The sequence below is a fragment of the Corythoichthys intestinalis genome, chromosome 2, assembly GCF_030265065.1.
Source record: "Corythoichthys intestinalis isolate RoL2023-P3 chromosome 2, ASM3026506v1, whole genome shotgun sequence".
NCBI lineage: Eukaryota > Metazoa > Chordata > Actinopteri > Syngnathiformes > Syngnathidae > Corythoichthys > Corythoichthys intestinalis.
The window spans coordinates 36,180,930-36,197,263 of NC_080396.1; the positions used below are offsets into that span (position 1 = coordinate 36,180,930).

General features: G+C 39.0%; 2 protein-coding genes across 3 annotated transcripts in view; one reads left to right on the plus strand and one right to left on the minus strand.

The window, feature by feature from the left end:
• LOC130910524 (voltage-dependent L-type calcium channel subunit beta-4-like) overlaps positions 1–3,780 on the plus strand; it is a 92,101-nt gene extending 88,321 nt beyond the window's left edge. For both annotated transcript variants that reach the window (XM_057827918.1, XM_057827926.1), the window contains one exon: positions 1,250–3,780. In XM_057827918.1, coding sequence (XP_057683901.1) covers positions 1,250–1,513 — 264 coding nt within the window. In that variant the 3' untranslated portion in view covers positions 1,514–3,780. The remainder of the gene's footprint in view (positions 1–1,249) is intronic.
• A 2,803-nt stretch (positions 3,781–6,583) lies between these two features.
• Positions 6,584–16,334, minus strand: LOC130912543 (ETS translocation variant 5-like). The gene is made up of 13 exons (XM_057830688.1): positions 16,197–16,334; positions 15,026–15,091; positions 14,869–14,953; positions 14,721–14,768; positions 14,582–14,632; positions 13,764–13,872; positions 13,486–13,686; positions 9,076–9,344; positions 8,904–8,969; positions 8,760–8,828; positions 8,522–8,673; positions 8,340–8,441; positions 6,584–8,262 (listed from the first exon to the last, which is right to left on the minus strand). The coding sequence occupies exons 2-13, from the start codon at positions 15,071–15,073 to the stop codon at positions 8,029–8,031; spliced, it is 1,434 nt and encodes a 477-aa protein (XP_057686671.1). The 5' UTR covers positions 15,074–15,091; positions 16,197–16,334; the 3' UTR covers positions 6,584–8,028.

The following is a 16,334-nucleotide window of genomic DNA, read 5'->3' on the forward strand; positions in this document are numbered from 1 at the left end:
AGTCTTTGACTGCACACGCGTGCGCAAATTTGTATCCGAAGTAGAATAAAGGTATTTTCGACTTAATTACAGTTTTAGTTAGGGTTGTGACAAAATATCGAAATAGTGATATATCGTGATACTTTATATCCCAAAAGGTTATCGAAATGATCTGCCCAAGAATCGAGATATCGTTTTAAGAAGGTGTCAATGTTCAACAAAAAAAAGAAGAAAAAAAAAGAAAGAAAAAAAAGCAACCAACAAGTTGCTACCATAATCTTCCACTATGGTGTCTCAGGTAACTGTAAGGCTGCCATTGACGGTCCTCGACGCCCAATCCATTTAGACTGGGAACGTTCGTTCATTCGAAACCAGAGCATTCCCAGTCATTCTGTCCGATTTTCGGGGCATTTACAGGTCACTTGCTGTTCATTTACAGGTCATTTCCTGTTGAGTTTGAGTCACTGCCTAATCATTTGGGTGATTCCCAGGTCACTTCCTGTTCTGTAACTCAAAATAAACAGGAAGTGACCCATAAAATACCCCAAAATCAACAGGAAGTAACTGAAACTCAACAAGTAAATGGCCTTAAATGGCCCAAAATTACCTCACTGCCTTGCATTGGCTGCCAATGACGGCCATAGACGTTCAATCCGTTTGAAGTGGGAGGGATGGCAGCGAATGAACGAATGTTCATTCGCTGCCATCCTCCCAGTTCAAATGGATTGGACGTCTACAAGTGATAAACTCATTCCAATTCACAGCAGAAGCTTGTTTTTCTGTTTATTAGTTGTTTGTAGAATATCCTAGAATGATTTCCTGACCAATGTATCGATAATCGTTGTATCGCCATATCGTCAGATCATTGTTATCGTGACCTTTGGATCGCAAATCGCATCGTATCATGAGGTAACAAGAGGTTCCCACTCCTACTTTTAGGTACATGAGCATTAGATTATATATGTACCGAACACAAGTCTTAACAACAGTGGAGGCTCTTTGGGAACATGTTATAGGCCCGACAGTACCATAGTATTCTGTGCAAATCGCCAGTGAAAAAAACGGACATTTTCGGGAATTTATAAAACTCCACCAGACTCCACGGACATGATGTAAAAAGTGGATATGTCAAGGCGAAAGAGGACTTTTGGTCACCCAAATACTGTATGTAGCAGAGAAGAAATGAAGGCTTTTTTTCAAGAATTTTGAAGCCAAAATGTCTTCAATTCAAGAATAACCCCAGCATCCTCTCTTGCCTGTTCCTTAATAGCAGAGCCAAAGAATGCAACAGAGCAACCACGCGGGCGACCATTCTACTGCGAACGAACGTCGCAACCTGATGACATCTGACGAGAACTACCACAACGAACGGGCGCACAAGGGACGCAACCGAATGTCTTCGGGCTCGCAGCACAGCCGAGAGGCGCAGGACCCCTACCAGGACTACCAGGACCCCTATCAGGATGCATACAAGCCACACCGCAACCGCAGCTCCCCGGGCAGCTACAGCCATGACTCCCGGCATCGGCTCTGAACGCACTTTTTGTCATCACCAAGATGTCCCAAATTCCACCCACAAGTGATCGCTGCCACAGAGCCAAGATTGTCTCAACATTTCCCTATTTTCAGGGGGGTTATTTGGGTATTACACCTCCAAAGCAGTCACAAAAGTTCATTTGCGTTTCATGATGCCCAGCCAATTACTTGACCTTCACGCTCAGAAGACATGATGCCATCGGCAGCGGTCACCCGGTGCTGATGTGATGTCACACCAGATAGGAAGGAGGTCCACTGGACAGAGACCCCTTCCCTAACCATGTAAAAACCCTCTCGCCTTTTAGCTTATTGCATGCTAATAGAAGATGAACGTCTGCTTCCTTCCTTCCTTTAAAGATTTTTTTCAATCTATCCCTTAGGTCTGATTTTCTTAATCACTAGATGTAGACAAGTGGTTTCAGGTGGTTTCGAAAAGAGGGTATTGGCAATTTTCTAGCGTGCTGCTAGTTTAAAAAAATTGGTGCTTCACGTTCTTGAACTATTTTGGTGATTGAACATTACTTCTAACATGGCTTAGCTCTCGTAGAATATAGGGTCTTTGCTGCAAACAGGGCTGACTGAAAGGAGAAAAAAATGTTGTTCATTTCTAATTAGTCCAAAAGCTCGATTCATACTATTTGGTGAAGTTTTGAAGAGCCTCTGCTAGATAAGTTCCAATTTGATAGAATTTAAAGGAAAGTTGCTCTTTTTGTTTTGGCTTTTAGTGTTGTTTTAGTGAATTATTTCCAGTGATTGGTTACGCCTGGCACTCCTCAGGTCCTTCCCAGACCCTCCCACTTCCATAAGCCAATCAGTTTCCTGCTTGCTAACCTGTGTCTTGTTGCATTGTCTAATCTCCTGCATTTAGCTCCTGGTTTCGCCATTTGTCATATTTTCGCGCACATTTATTATTGTTTGTTTTTGTAAATTTGTTGAAAAGTTGTATTTAGTTTCACCTCTGGCTGTTCATTCTACAAATCAACTAAAATATTGAGATGTTTATGGAAACTGATCAATATGTCTATGTGGTAAGCTACGTTGCCCCTAAACTTGCGATGCACAGTGACAACTGTTTAAGAAAGTGTTTGTGCTGTTTGTGGTTGAATGACAGTGTGATTGAACACACTGAATAAGAAAGTGCAGATGTAGCGATTAAGGCACTTTATGTTGTAGTTTTATTGTAAACATCCCTAATAATTTTGAGGAAAATGAGTTCTAGATGACCAACACTTCCAAACAATGTAGTTGAGCCAAGAAATTGGCTGTAAAAAAGTAATTGAACTGAGTGAATAAGTGACTTCTGTTGTTTGGGATAATTGAACGTTTAGTTCTGTGGAGGAAATCAGACACGCACACATACGCGCTATTATATAATATATCATATAATATATATATATATATATATATATATATAAAGTGGTATGAAAAAGTATCTGAACCTTTTGGAATTTCTCACGTTTCTGCATAAAATCACCATCAAATGTGATCTGATCTTTGTCAAAATCACACAGATGAAAATACAGTATCTACTTGAACTAAAACCCCCCAAACATTTATCGGTTTTCATATTTTAATGAGGATAGCATGCAAACAATGACAGAAGGGGGAAATATAAGTGAGTGAACCCTCTGCCTAAGGAGACCTAAAGAGCAGTTGAAACCAATTTTTACCAGGCATTTTAAGTCAAATGTGTGCCCAATCACTGATGTGTGGTTTAATTCTGCCCTGTCCACTATAAAACACACATCTGGTACGAATTGTCTTGATGAGAAGCATTGTCTGATGTGTATCATGGCTCGGTCAAAAGAGCTCTCTGTAGACCTGCGATCAAGGATAGTTGATTTTTATAAAGCTGGGAAAGGATACAAAACCATCTCTAAAAGTCTGGATGTTCATCAATTTGACAGTCAGAGAAGTTGTCTACAAATGGAGAGAGTTTGGCACTGCTTCTCTCCCAAGGAGTGGCCGTCCACTATAGATGACGCCTAGAGTTCAGCGCAGAATACTCAGAGAGGTAAAAAAAAAAAAGAACCTTAGAGTGTCTGCTAAAGACTTACAGAAAGCACAGGCACAGTCCAATATCTTTGTGCACACATCAACTATACATAAAACTATGGCCAAGAATGGTGTTGATGGGATTGTTGCTTGTTTAATGTTTGCAAAAAGGCACTTGAACACTCCACAGAGGTTGTGGCAAAATATTTTGTGGACTGCTGATACCAAAGTTCAATTGTTTGGGAGTAACAAACAATGTCATGTGTGGAAGAAAAAATATTAAATGTGATGGTTCATTTGGCTAAAGCAGACACTGTTTTTTTCATCTGTGTGATTTTTGACAAAAGTCAGATCACATTTGACGGAGAGTTTATGCAGAAATGTGAGAAATTCCTAAATGTTCAGATACTTTTCCATACCGATGTATTATATAGTGTAAGGGGGGGCTGGTTTCTGAAATGCAATACATTGTTGTTACATTGTTCTCTATTTTGATCTTTTGGTTTACTTGGCATGTCAATGCCTATTCAACTTCTGTAATAGGAATTTGTTCGGTATGCTCCACCAGCCAGTAGAACTGGAATGAAATCATCTGAAAGATATTGGAATGCTCACCACCAGATTTACCATATGATGGATATAATCAGATTGAAAGCAATTTCCATTTAAAATGGTCCCCCCAAAAATCTTGAAATATGCTCTTATGATGGCGTTTTCCAAGGATATATTGTAGTTATATGGTTCCCTTTTATTATTTTTCGATGAAATATAGAACAAAACTGATGGAAGGCCTACGAAAAAGAACATGTATTACAGTCAAACAGCAACAGATGAGCATTTCTGGGGATTATTTTTCTAACAGATGTACATAGAGTCTTTCAAGAAATGCTCTAAACAGAGAGACAAAGGCAAGTTGTCAGTCATGTGTGATTCAAAGCAGCATGCTTTGCATTCAATGAGGATCTTCATGTACTATGCAATCACAAACTTCATGCTGTGGCCTCTCCGCACCTCCCCTTTTCCACACAGCTTCTTCTGGACCATCGAGGGAATCTTGTGTTTATTGTGGATATGTCTGTGGAAGGTGAAAATCCTCAGCGGCTAATGCGGTATTGCATGCAAAATATATCATTCTAATTTATAAGGAACCGTTAAAGGAAACAAAATGACTTTGGAGGCAGCTGTGTTTAAAGCAGAGCTCCAAGTGACTACAACATTTCTTTTGCAAAAATAAAAGAGCCGTTATGATATTGTCTGTTGTATTTTATTTTATTTTAACAGTCAAAACAACAATTGGTAACAATTAATTAACAGGTGATAAAAATATTGAATTGATTCATATATAAGGAAAAAAGGAAATGTAGAAGTGCATCTCTTATAATTAGCACTTTTTCAAAAAGTAACAGTTTAGATTTATTACACTGAGTGAAACATTTTTTTGCTGCTTATAGACGGAGAATGGGAATCATATTTTTATAATGGAATTTTACTTTTCTGATATGTTATTGTGGAGAAAAAACATACAACTTAGTTGAAAATGCCATTGTTCTGGCATTGTTGGAAGTGACCGCCGTATGTGCAGGCAGACATTTTTTTCAATGATGGGACTATTTTAGCCAATCAAATGGGAGTATCCCAAATTTCCAGGATCCCCTCCTGACTTCAGTAACACCCATTATCACATGCACCTGATCTCAGGTCTATCAGAGTATGTGCATAGGTATAATAGGTCACAAAATGCCTCCACACACACGTTTTTTTTTTTTTTTTTTCATGTTTAAACATTAGAAATTTGCGGTGTGCATAGGTAAATACTTCGAGCAATCTTCTTTTACATAAATATTACTTGTACTAGGTTATTGTTGTATTTCCTTTTAAAAAGTATGGAAGACCTCATTGAGCAATATTGAGGTGCTGAAAGCTGTGATTTGGCACATCTGACCGCTAGAGATCCGTATTTCAAACGTGTAGAAAAACGGAATTTTACAGTGCTATGAAATTACTATTCATTAATTACTTTCAGGAGTGGGGATAGTAGCCAAAAATTTTACTCAAGTAAGAGTAACATTACTTCAAAATAACATTACTCAAGTAAAACTAGTCATCCCAAAAAAATGTATTCAAGTACAAATTCAAAAAAATGTATCCAGTGAAAAGAATACTCAAGTAATTAGTAACATTGTGAGTAACTGCTTTTTTTTTTTTTTAAACAATGGTATTTTTTTTCTCTCAGCAAAAACTTATCTATATCAACTGTTATAATTATACTGTGCAATAACCAATTACATAACCACATTAAGTTAAAGAAATACAAAAATAATAACAATAATAATAATAATAATTGAATTCAGGTAATATAAAAAACGACAGAAATGAAGCATTATTTTTCCAAAGAGCATGAGTCCCTTCTTGTGGAGAAAATAGTTCCTAGTTTGAATAGTGACTACTGTAATTGCCTAAAAGTTACTATTATGAAATTAAAAGGATCATATCTGCGGTTTTCCGTGGTCTGTCAGTGCCAAATAAAAACTGGCAGAGAGGTTTAAATCCGTGCTTTCAAGTCATGTTGAGGGCAGCGCTCTAGGTCAAATACTTCATTTTTTACAGAGCTTTAAAGACGCCACATGATTGAACAGGCTGGCATGATCATAGAACAGCAAGCTTGCGTCTGATTGGTTCAGTGGAGCCATGTGATTATTGGTGCGACATCTCATTGGTGAAATTAATAGAACTACTCTTGGCATCGCTGGCAAAAATTAATACATGAATCTAATATGTAGAAGAAAGAGGAAAATGTAACTGCTCTTGTGTAGCCCAAAGTAACGGACTAAGAGTAGCATTTTTTTCAAATCTACTCAAGTAAAAGTAAAAAGTATGGCTTAGTAAAACTACTCTTTTATGTAAATTTATCTCAAAAGGTTACTCAACTAAATGTAAAGGAGTACATGTAACGCGTGACTACCCACCTCTGATTATAGTAAAAATGGATTGGACGTTGATTGCCGTCAATGGAAGCCCAAAGCTTAAAAAAAAGAAATAATTCATGTAAAACGGAGAAGGAAAATGAGTAAAATAGTTTTATTGTATAAGTATAGATTAACGCAAGGCACATGTACAGCAAGTGAAGGCCAATACTCTCCTGCAGTGAATCCGCAAAAAATGTTGAATCCCCAAATAAGGACATTGCACTACCATCAACACATTAAGACAATCTGTGCAACACATCCTTTTTCAAAAATATATTCGTATACAGAATAATCATACTGTGTCTCTAAACACTGAAGCGACTCAACGATACAAAATGCAGGAGACTATCTGGACACATTGAGACCAATTGTAGCAAATCCTCATGCTTAATAGCATAAAAGTGGCAGTGAATCAAAAATAGGTACTATACCTTTTGTCATAAACAATTCTACTGAAAAGCATACAAGTTCATATCATGACAAAATAAAATATTAGCTGTCAAACACAAAAACTACATTTCAATATACAAAGGTTATAAGAGGACGAGGATGTCTGAAAAATACGACAACGTCCCTTTCAGGCAGGTTCAGAAGCTGCATGGCTTGGAAAGACAGTTTTTGGTTGAATCATAGCACTCCCCCCTTGGCAAGGTTTGCTTTAATAATATGCATATTCTGAGGTAAAATCATAATCTGATCCTGCACATCACGTGTTTTATTTGATTGTTTGCTGCAAAATTAGGGTAGAAACACCATGGGCATTTTGTGGGCCAAAGCATAACATACCAAAAATATACGATAAACCACTGGCATCTGTGGTTACCAGAATTAAAAAACAAAAAAATAAATAAATAAACAAACAAAAACAGGAAACCAATTAAAAGTGTACTGTCAAATTAAAAACAAACTACCAATAAAAGAAGTACATTGTAACTTTTTATATATCAAATGATAGCAAACGACTTTAAAAAGTACAGTATGTACGTACAGTTTATGTAACATGTCTGGTGGTGTCACTGCACATCGTTTCTTTTTCCAAGGTTTGAACTTGCACCATCGCTGTGTCACTCGAGTGTGCTGATTACTGAGCCAAAAGCACGGGCCTGATTCAGTTGCCAGTACCTTCTTTTACATTCTCAGGAAGTAAGCTTTCCTAACCTACTTGCATAGGATTTCTAAATCTGAAGCTGGTCTTCAGTAACTCAGTAGTTAGCATGCTCGGCTACTAAGATGATGGTCTTGATTTTAATCCTGGTTGAAAAGGGGGGGAAAACGAAATAGGAATGCAGTGATATCACCACACCAAGGCCGGTTAAATATGGATCAAAGTCTAAAAAGTTACAATATTAAATTTTTTCGACCATGATTTTCAATTTTTCCATAAAATTTACAGTTACTGAAACATTATACCATTTTCATATACGTACATTTTACTGTTTTTTTTTAGGATTTGTCATGGCAAAATACTGACAACCACAGTTGCCAGTTCTTTTTGTCTAAGGTAGAGATTTAAGAGTCAAGATTCCAACATCACCATCATTGAAACTGCAAACTAGTACAGGCAATTTTCAGGAAAGGCCAGCCCCTGAATGCACTGCTCGCCTCCGTCTGCCAAGTACGGACCTTCTTCCTCAGAGGAAGGCAGAGTTAGAGTATCCTCCTCTCCGGGAGGCAGACGGGAATCCGGGTCGGGCTTCAGACTGAGCCTGTGTCTTTCTGGAAACGCCAAAGAGAAGAGGGCCTCAGGGTTGCACACAAACTTGTAGACGTATCTCTCCCCCGCAACCTGATAGAAGAACCAATCAGAGGAAAGAATCTGAGCGCTCATTCCTGGGTCAATGAGGGTGTTCATTACAACTTTACCTTCTGCATGATGCCCTTCTCATAGTAGTACCTCAGCGAGCGGCTCAGCTTATCGTAGTTCATGGCAGGTCGGTTCTTCTGGATCCCCCAGAGCCGGGCCACCTAGATTGCCCAAAGAAAACATCAAACTGGATCCGTCAAGATTTGAAAGTTAAAGATTCAGCGCCACCTGCAACACCTACCTCTTCAGAGTCAATGAGTTTAAATTCCATATTGCGCCCTGTCCACACAATCAGATGTGCATTAGCCGGGTTGTCCAGTAGTGTTAGTAGGAACTGCCACAACTGCAGTGAGCCACGACGCTGATATGGCAAACCATCCTGCTTTGCTTTACCTGCAAGTAAAAAACAAAAAGACATTAGTATCTTTAGAATTTTACATTTTAGAATCAATGGTCAGGTAAATAGTCCTCGCTCTTACCCTCCAATCTGTCCGGCACCACACAAGCATCGTCATAGTAAAAGTGTGCTTCTGCGTCACGGGGAAATCCTGCCAGGGGGCAAGAAGATGAATGACAAGTTCACACTCAGGCACGACCGAGAAGCAAAAGACACTCGTATTCACCTGTCCCGCTGGGCTGGTACAAGACTGATGTTTTGCCAAAGGGTGATGATTGGCAGGTTTGAACTTCTTCAAAACACAAATAATTGAAATGTGACTTTTTAATAGTTAATGCAGAACCGTATTCCTCTGTGAAAAAAGGGCCGTGGCTGCAGGTATTCCACTCAATACATACCTGCGTCAAAGCCAAAGTCTCTCGGCTCTTGTTTGATTGTGACTCGGTTGAAGGCCACCATGCTCGAAGTGCACGCCGCTGCATCGGGATAATGTGGATCTAGACTCTCCTGTTTGCAAACGGCTCTACTGCGGACTGAAACAAGGGGCTCTGATAGGTGCCGCTGATAGGCCGGGCGGCCCGCATTGCTCGACTGAGAGAAGTGCATGTTGGCTGTTTTCTTTGCTGGTAGAAAGGACAAACATGGGTCTGACATCTGTCGCTGAAACCTGAGAAGACATTTACGTACTGGTAAGTACTGGAATTAACTTTCCCTAATTCACTTACTTTTATTAAACAGAACCACACTACTAAAAATTAGCCTGGTACTCCAGACTCACCGCTGTTCCAGCTATTGAGTCTGGCCACCATTAAACGGATAAAATTTCCAGGGTGGAGCAAGCCACAGCAAATAGACAGCGGAGTGGACCAATCAGCGACGGGCGGATGTGAAGTTAGAAACGCGACGAGGGACTTGCACGCGGAAGTAAACATACGAGGAGAGCGGAGTTTATTCAACATGGCTAGCGCGAGACAGACTGTTGTCAATGACTTGTGTCGATGTGTTTTTGGTAATTTAAAACTGATTTGACCGTGGATTGGAACATAATCTCAGCTCTCCTGTTCGCCATCTGTGTTGTTGTGGAGACGACTTTCGACGCGGAAGAGTGACGTTGCTCGTTAAGAACACATCACGCAAATAAACAAATCTGATTTGACGATTGATTTTGTACTTGCTCGAGAGGCCGTTAATGGGCTGGGTCTCAGACTATTCTCTCAGTGTTTTGAAAAATACAGGGAGAACAGTCTGGCCGTGCCAGGCAAACTAAAAATGGCCGTTTTTTTTTTTTTTTTTTTGTCTTATCAAAGTATGTCAGGAACATTTCATTAAGAAACCCGTGCATGAGAACCTTGGACAATCTTTTCCTATTAGTTTAGCTGGTGTATCCCTTTCTCACAGCGTGGTGTCCAATTGCTATATAAAGTCGTAACTACTTTGCAAGGCTATTTATAGCCATGTTGCATGATATATGTATTTACTCATGGTTCTGTTTTATTACAGTATGTATCCCTAATCCCCATGTTTATTTTTTCTCTGTCCCCTTTTGCCTTACCTTTTCCTTTTCTTAGGGTTTACCCGACCTTACAGTTACCTTTTTCGTTCACCTTTTCCGTCCATCTGCATTTTTAACCCTTTCAGGTTCACAACACTTTTTGCTCATTTAACAAAACCTAAATATTAGCAATTACTTTTCAGTGGTAAATTAAGTTATACTTGTATAGCGCCTTCCCACCTTTAACCCCTTAATGCCAAATGTATCACATTTGATACACTTAGAATTTCATGATTTTGAGACTAATTCAGAATTTTGAAACATCTTTCCTCAAAAAAAAAATAATGGATGCAAGTCAACTCATGTATCTGCAGGTTCCATGAGGGAAAAAAACAGGATTTAGCCAGGGTTATAGATATTAGAGCGCTTATTACACATATTAATTCTTTTTTTCCTTTTTACAAACATGAAAAAAGGTTTCATTAAGACCTTATTTTTCAAATTTTGTGATTCTCTGACAATTGCTTCATATTGCAGGCATTAAGGGCCCTCAAAGCGCTTCACACCACATCCTCAGCCACTTACTGGTGACGCAGCACCAGGAGCAATGTGGGGTTCAGTATTTTGCTCGAGGATACATAGCCCATGTCTACACGTAGCAAGGAATTTGGCAAAAAATAACTTTTTCTTTGGTTTGGCTCCTCATCAACACGCATATATAAACGAGGGATTTTAAAAACTGCGCCCAAAGTGAAGATGAATTCTGTGTTTGTGGCAAAATCATGTGGACATTGATAACCGAAGATTTAACTGTGGAAACCTCACTGACTGCGACAAACATTGTCCTTACGTCACACATGACCTATGCTCACATTTGGAGGAAATTAAAAGCTGCTGTTTTGCTTCCATTTATTTACAAACGCTTGCTGTGCTTCATATTGAAGAACACATGGCACGGATGGGGGTTATAGGGACAATTATTATTCGCACATTGTTATGAATGTACTTAAAATGAATGAATGCGGTTGGCTGTGGAAGTTTTTTTTTCTATAAACGTGCAAAAAAAAAAACTGATAGGTGTATACATGGCCTTAGACATGTTCATCAGGGCCAAGAATGTCACCCCAATATATATTTTGTTCATGACTAGTCATTAGAGCTGGGAATCTTTGGGCAACTAACGACTCGATTATGATTACGATTCAGAGGCTCCGATTCGATTATAAAACGATTATTGATGCACCCCCCTCCTTTTTTTTTTAATGTTTTGTACATTAGTTCCAAAATTGTTCAAAAATACTCTCAGGCTAAACCAAACTACTATTTCAGTATCAAGTTAACATATAGCAGTAAACAAATATACAAAAATAACAGTAAATAAAAAAAAAACCCAGTCCCCATTCTGTATCAGCAGCTTTAAACTACATTCAATTAATTTAATGTTGTGAATCAACCGTTAAAGTTGTTAAAATTGCTCCCGTTATTCCATAATTTCCTTTTTGTCTACTTTCGACATGTGAAAGTTTTAAAACTATTTTAAAGATAGATTCAAGTCAATATTTTACCGATTTAGGAGTATTTTAGAAAAAAAGTTCATTAGGTTTGCTTGGAAGGTTCGCTACAACAGCCTTGCAGGGAAGTGTACTGCTTTAAGATGGCGGCCATTTACTAACGCCCGCATCTATCTTTTTGTAGATGTGCTGGTAACGCTACCGAATCTAGGTTGCATCTAGTCCTATATAAATGATATCTATCGTAACATTATGTGGATGTACTTTGTAGCAGCTTTTCGGCAGCAGTCAGGTATGTTGTTGTGTTTTTTAATCTTGTGGCATGAGTTGAGCTAGAGCCGTGAGTTGAGCATTGGCATTACCCAAGGGGCTGGGTAATGAGAAGCATGATGTTTAGCTACTCTCGCTCCGTTCTTCCTCATTGCGTCCCGAAGGCCGCGCGGCGCGCTGAATGTGTTGTACTTCTGCTTTACTTGGCATATTTCAATAATCGGAATTTGGATGTTTGTGAATCGTTCTCGAATCTTCCACGGCCGAATCGCGAATAATCTAAGAATCAGAAATTTTGCACACCTCTACTAGTCATTGTTGTATATTTTATATTTTCTCTGCAAATATTATATAAGTATAAATTGATACGTTAAGTAAAGCTACATGAATCAAATTAAAATGAATAAAAATAGAAATGCACGCTGGTTACACCCCCAAGTAACATCCCAAAGTAGATTTTTTTTTCATAGTGTTTAACTTATTGCATGCCACTGACAGTGATAAATTTCCAATCTATTTAAACCAGGAGGACTGGCCGTGAATGCTCATCTTTCAGTGCCAATGAAAGAACAAATGTTCATTCCCGTATCCCATTCTAAGCTGATTGAAGATCTAGAGCAGATGTGTCCAAAGTGCGGCCCGTGGGCCAAATGCGGCCCGTGGTGAAATTTCATCCGGCCCCCAGCCTCTGTCATAAGATCAATAATGTCTGGCCCGCACACAGACTTAATAAATTGGTCAGCAGTACTGCTACCAGCATATGAAGTAGCTTACACACTAAATGCTGCTCCTCATTTACCCACTAAAAGGCAGCAGCACTCTAAGCAACATTACCCCGTGTGACCCTTGACTTCTAATTTTCTAAAATGGCGACAATCAACAAAAAAAAAGTTGACTGTAACGGCCGACGCTTCAATGATAGGTGGAAATTTGACTATTTCTTCACTAAAATACGCAACAACTGTGTCTGCCTCATTTGCAAAGAGACAGTAGCTGTTTTTAAAGAGTTCAATGTGAGGTGATATTACCAAACAAGACATGCTGACATGTACGACAAGATTACAGGGAAGATACGCAGCGAGAAATTTGAAGCAACTTGAAGCAAGTTTAATTTTACAGCAGCAGTATTTTGTAAGAGCCTGAGAGTCAAAAGAGAACACCACAAAGGCTAGTTGCAAGATTGTTGAAATTATCAATTAAAAAAAAAAAATGAAGCAAATGTGACCCACAGAATGGCTTGCTAAAATTTGCTTATATTGTTCTACGTAAAGGACGTCAGCCAAGGTCAGCCCCCTACATTTTTACCACACAAAATCTGGCCCCCTTTGCAAAAAGTTTGGACACCCCTGATCTAGTGCCTTCAATGGGAGTCAATGACTTAAATGACTGCTTTGTAAGGGGTGGGGAAAAAACCCTGTGACACAGCAAAATACTTCCAGCATTAAAAGGAATTCAGATCTACCATTCAGGAATTAGGATAATGAAACCTGTTTTTCAAAGGTTGAATGGACTAAGGAAACATATTTTTCACTCACCTCTGCTCTGAACCAAAATCTGCAGTGAGACAGCCAATGGGAGGGCGTGGCAATGCAAATTGATGGCTCTGATTGCCCTGCGGCATGTGCTGGTGGTGGGTGGGGCAACTGGACACCTGCCACGTAGGACTGTTAGCGTGCCGCTGCCGCAGGTTTGGTGCAGTAGTGTGTGTGAATTCAGCTGTTTTGTCATCACAGGCACTGTGGAGAAGAAGATGAAGAACCTTGACTCACCATGCTCCTTATAAGTGAAGTCGTCTTCCAGTCAGGTGTCCTACCTGTTGCTGTAAAGGCACACGTCTGTGTGACGCGTCCTGCACGGGGAAAGATCTTTGGATGGGCTGGACTCTCGCTTCACTTTGCTGACTTGTGGTGTTTGAAACATGACTGCAAAGATAATGTAGTCAGAAAACACCACGATAGGGCTGCAGCTATCGATTATTTTAGTAGTCGATTAATCGATGAACTAGTTAGTTCGAATAATCGAGTAATCGGATAAACATGAAAAATTAAAATACTTGAGCTGGGCCTCAAACGGTATAAAATAAATAAATAAATAAATAAATGAAGATCTACATATGTACAACAAAAGAACAATTGGCTAACTTACATAGCAAAAGTCCACTAGCTTAAATGCTATAACATACTTTTTTTTTTTTAATGCTCTTAACAAATGGTCCAGACACATATTCCCACAAAAATTGGCTAAATATACCTTTAAACTAAATTACGAATGATTAAAAAACATTACCTCAAACAAAAACCTAGCTTATGTTGGTCTTAACAGGGAGCAGCTGGATTTGGCCATGTAAAATGAGGCAAACTACAGGGCAGTGTCTCCACCCAAATCAATAAAACTAAATGCAAACACTTTCAAAATCAAACCATTACAACGCCACTTTAATTAAACGAATACTCGAAGCCGCAAAATTTAATTCGAACCTTTTTTCTAATCGAATACTCGAGTTAATCCATTAATCGTTGCAGCACTACACCACGATAAAACAATATTTTGCTTCCATTTAATTTTTGCCTGGCCAGGCGGCTTCTCTGTGTTCTCTGCACAGCGCTTGTCCCACCACTAAGATCTACTCACCAGTATTGGGCTGGAAATCTGGTACAAACTGCTCATCATCAGGAGCCTGCGCTGTGAAGACGGGAAACAAAAAGGTCAGGTGATATACATTGCAGAAGGAGATCAGTGCTTCCATGTCCCAGAATGTCTTGTGCACTACCTTCTGCTATCCAAATTTCCTGAAGCTGGCTGAGATCTTGGAAAAGTTCTGTAAACAGAAATATAATTTTATCATTACACTTGTTCATAAAGTAAAAATTGTCTTTCATTTTTCAGACATTTTAGATATTGAAACATTATGGACGCACCCTCTGTGTCTTGATCCAAGCCAGCATCTAAAAACTTCCTTTTCCTGTTGTTGAGGCATCGCTCCTTTCCCTCTGAGTGACATTCCTGTGCCCAAAAGTCTTTGTTTAAGCAACAGATGGCATTTTTAAAAAATATTCTAGGAAAACCGTAACTCACACTATCTGGTACTACAAAGGGAACCTGTTGGTCATAAAAGCAGTCCATGTTGCAGAAGTCTACACCCTGAAGAAATACACATGGGAGGGATATACTGTAAGTAGCATATTCAAAAATAGTATGTATTACTGTTTGATTACAATGACCATCATTATTTTTTAAATTTTTTCTTTCGCATACATTTTTTAAATAATTCTATACATTTTGGGTTGCTGGTTTCAAGTTTGCCATCAGTTTTTTTCCTGTAAGTTTCATTTTTACACAATCGGCATTGTTGATATTCTTTTATGGTGTATTAATATTGTGTACTAATAGTTTATACATACTCTTCATATATTTTCATCCAACAGCAGTTTCACTTTCCAGTCTTTTGGATAGTTATATATTTTTTATTAAATTGTTGTCAACGTTAGCATGTCATAGTTGACTGATTTGATTGGAGCACTTTGGCAGTAGTGCAGTACAGCATGTCACATTGTCCCTATATTGTTGGTCCCCAGTGTTTGCACTTGTCTAAAAATGACATTACACATATTATTGTGCTACATATAATTACGTTTAACCTATTTCTTTAGTGCCAGCTATATACCCACTTGTTCAAAATATCACTTTGCAATCATTTTGCCATAGCACAAAATCGATAATGATCATGTTTTGGCATCCAATCCATTTTGACTGGGAGCCCTCACACTGACAATAAATTGGACGTCTATAGCCGTCAAGGGCAGCCAATGTGTTAAAAGAGTGGGTGTATGGATTGCACACCATGTTTATCAGCAGGAGTTAAACTCGAGCCATAAGATTTACACAGTAATAAACGAAAATATGAATTTAAGAAGACAAGACGATGGGTGGAGGATTTTTCCGTTTTTCCCAATGAAGTGAAACCTGATCATGGCAAGAGATCATTTGTGGGGTTGGCAGTTCACCTATATCACGTTACTTATTTTAAATAAACGCGTGCATTGAAACAAAGCAATAATGGGAAAAACAGTCCTAAACGCATTCGTGCTGCGGTGACAGAAATAGAAAAAATGGACGCACTGTTGCCTCTCCGTCAGAAAATGGCGAACGACTTTACACGTATCTGCTTCAGCGAGAAGCTTAGCCACGATTGCATAATAAAGGCAGATGAATACAAGATTTTAAAAAATGGTTCGGCACGTCTCACCAGGCAGGTTTCTCGACAGTGTGACAGTTCAACTCGATCAGGGTTTCCAATTTCCACCCCTACATTCTTCGATTTGACACTGGACTGCGGATTTTTGTCAATGGAGACCCCTCCGCGCTCGATGTGTACCGACTTCAG

Excerpts from the sequence above, each read along its gene's own strand:
- LOC130912543 (XM_057830688.1), bottom strand. The coding sequence starts at position 15,073 with ATGGACTGCTTTTATGACCAACAGGTTCCCTTTGTAGTACCAGATAGT. Across the intron at positions 14,769-14,868 it reads CTTGGATCAAGACACAGAGG|AACTTTTCCAAGATCTCAGC; the intron begins GTGCGTCCATAA and ends TTCTGTTTACAG. Across the intron at positions 13,687-13,763 it reads GTGTGCCTTTACAGCAACAG|TGCCTGTGATGACAAAACAG; the intron begins GTAGGACACCTG and ends TCTTCTCCACAG.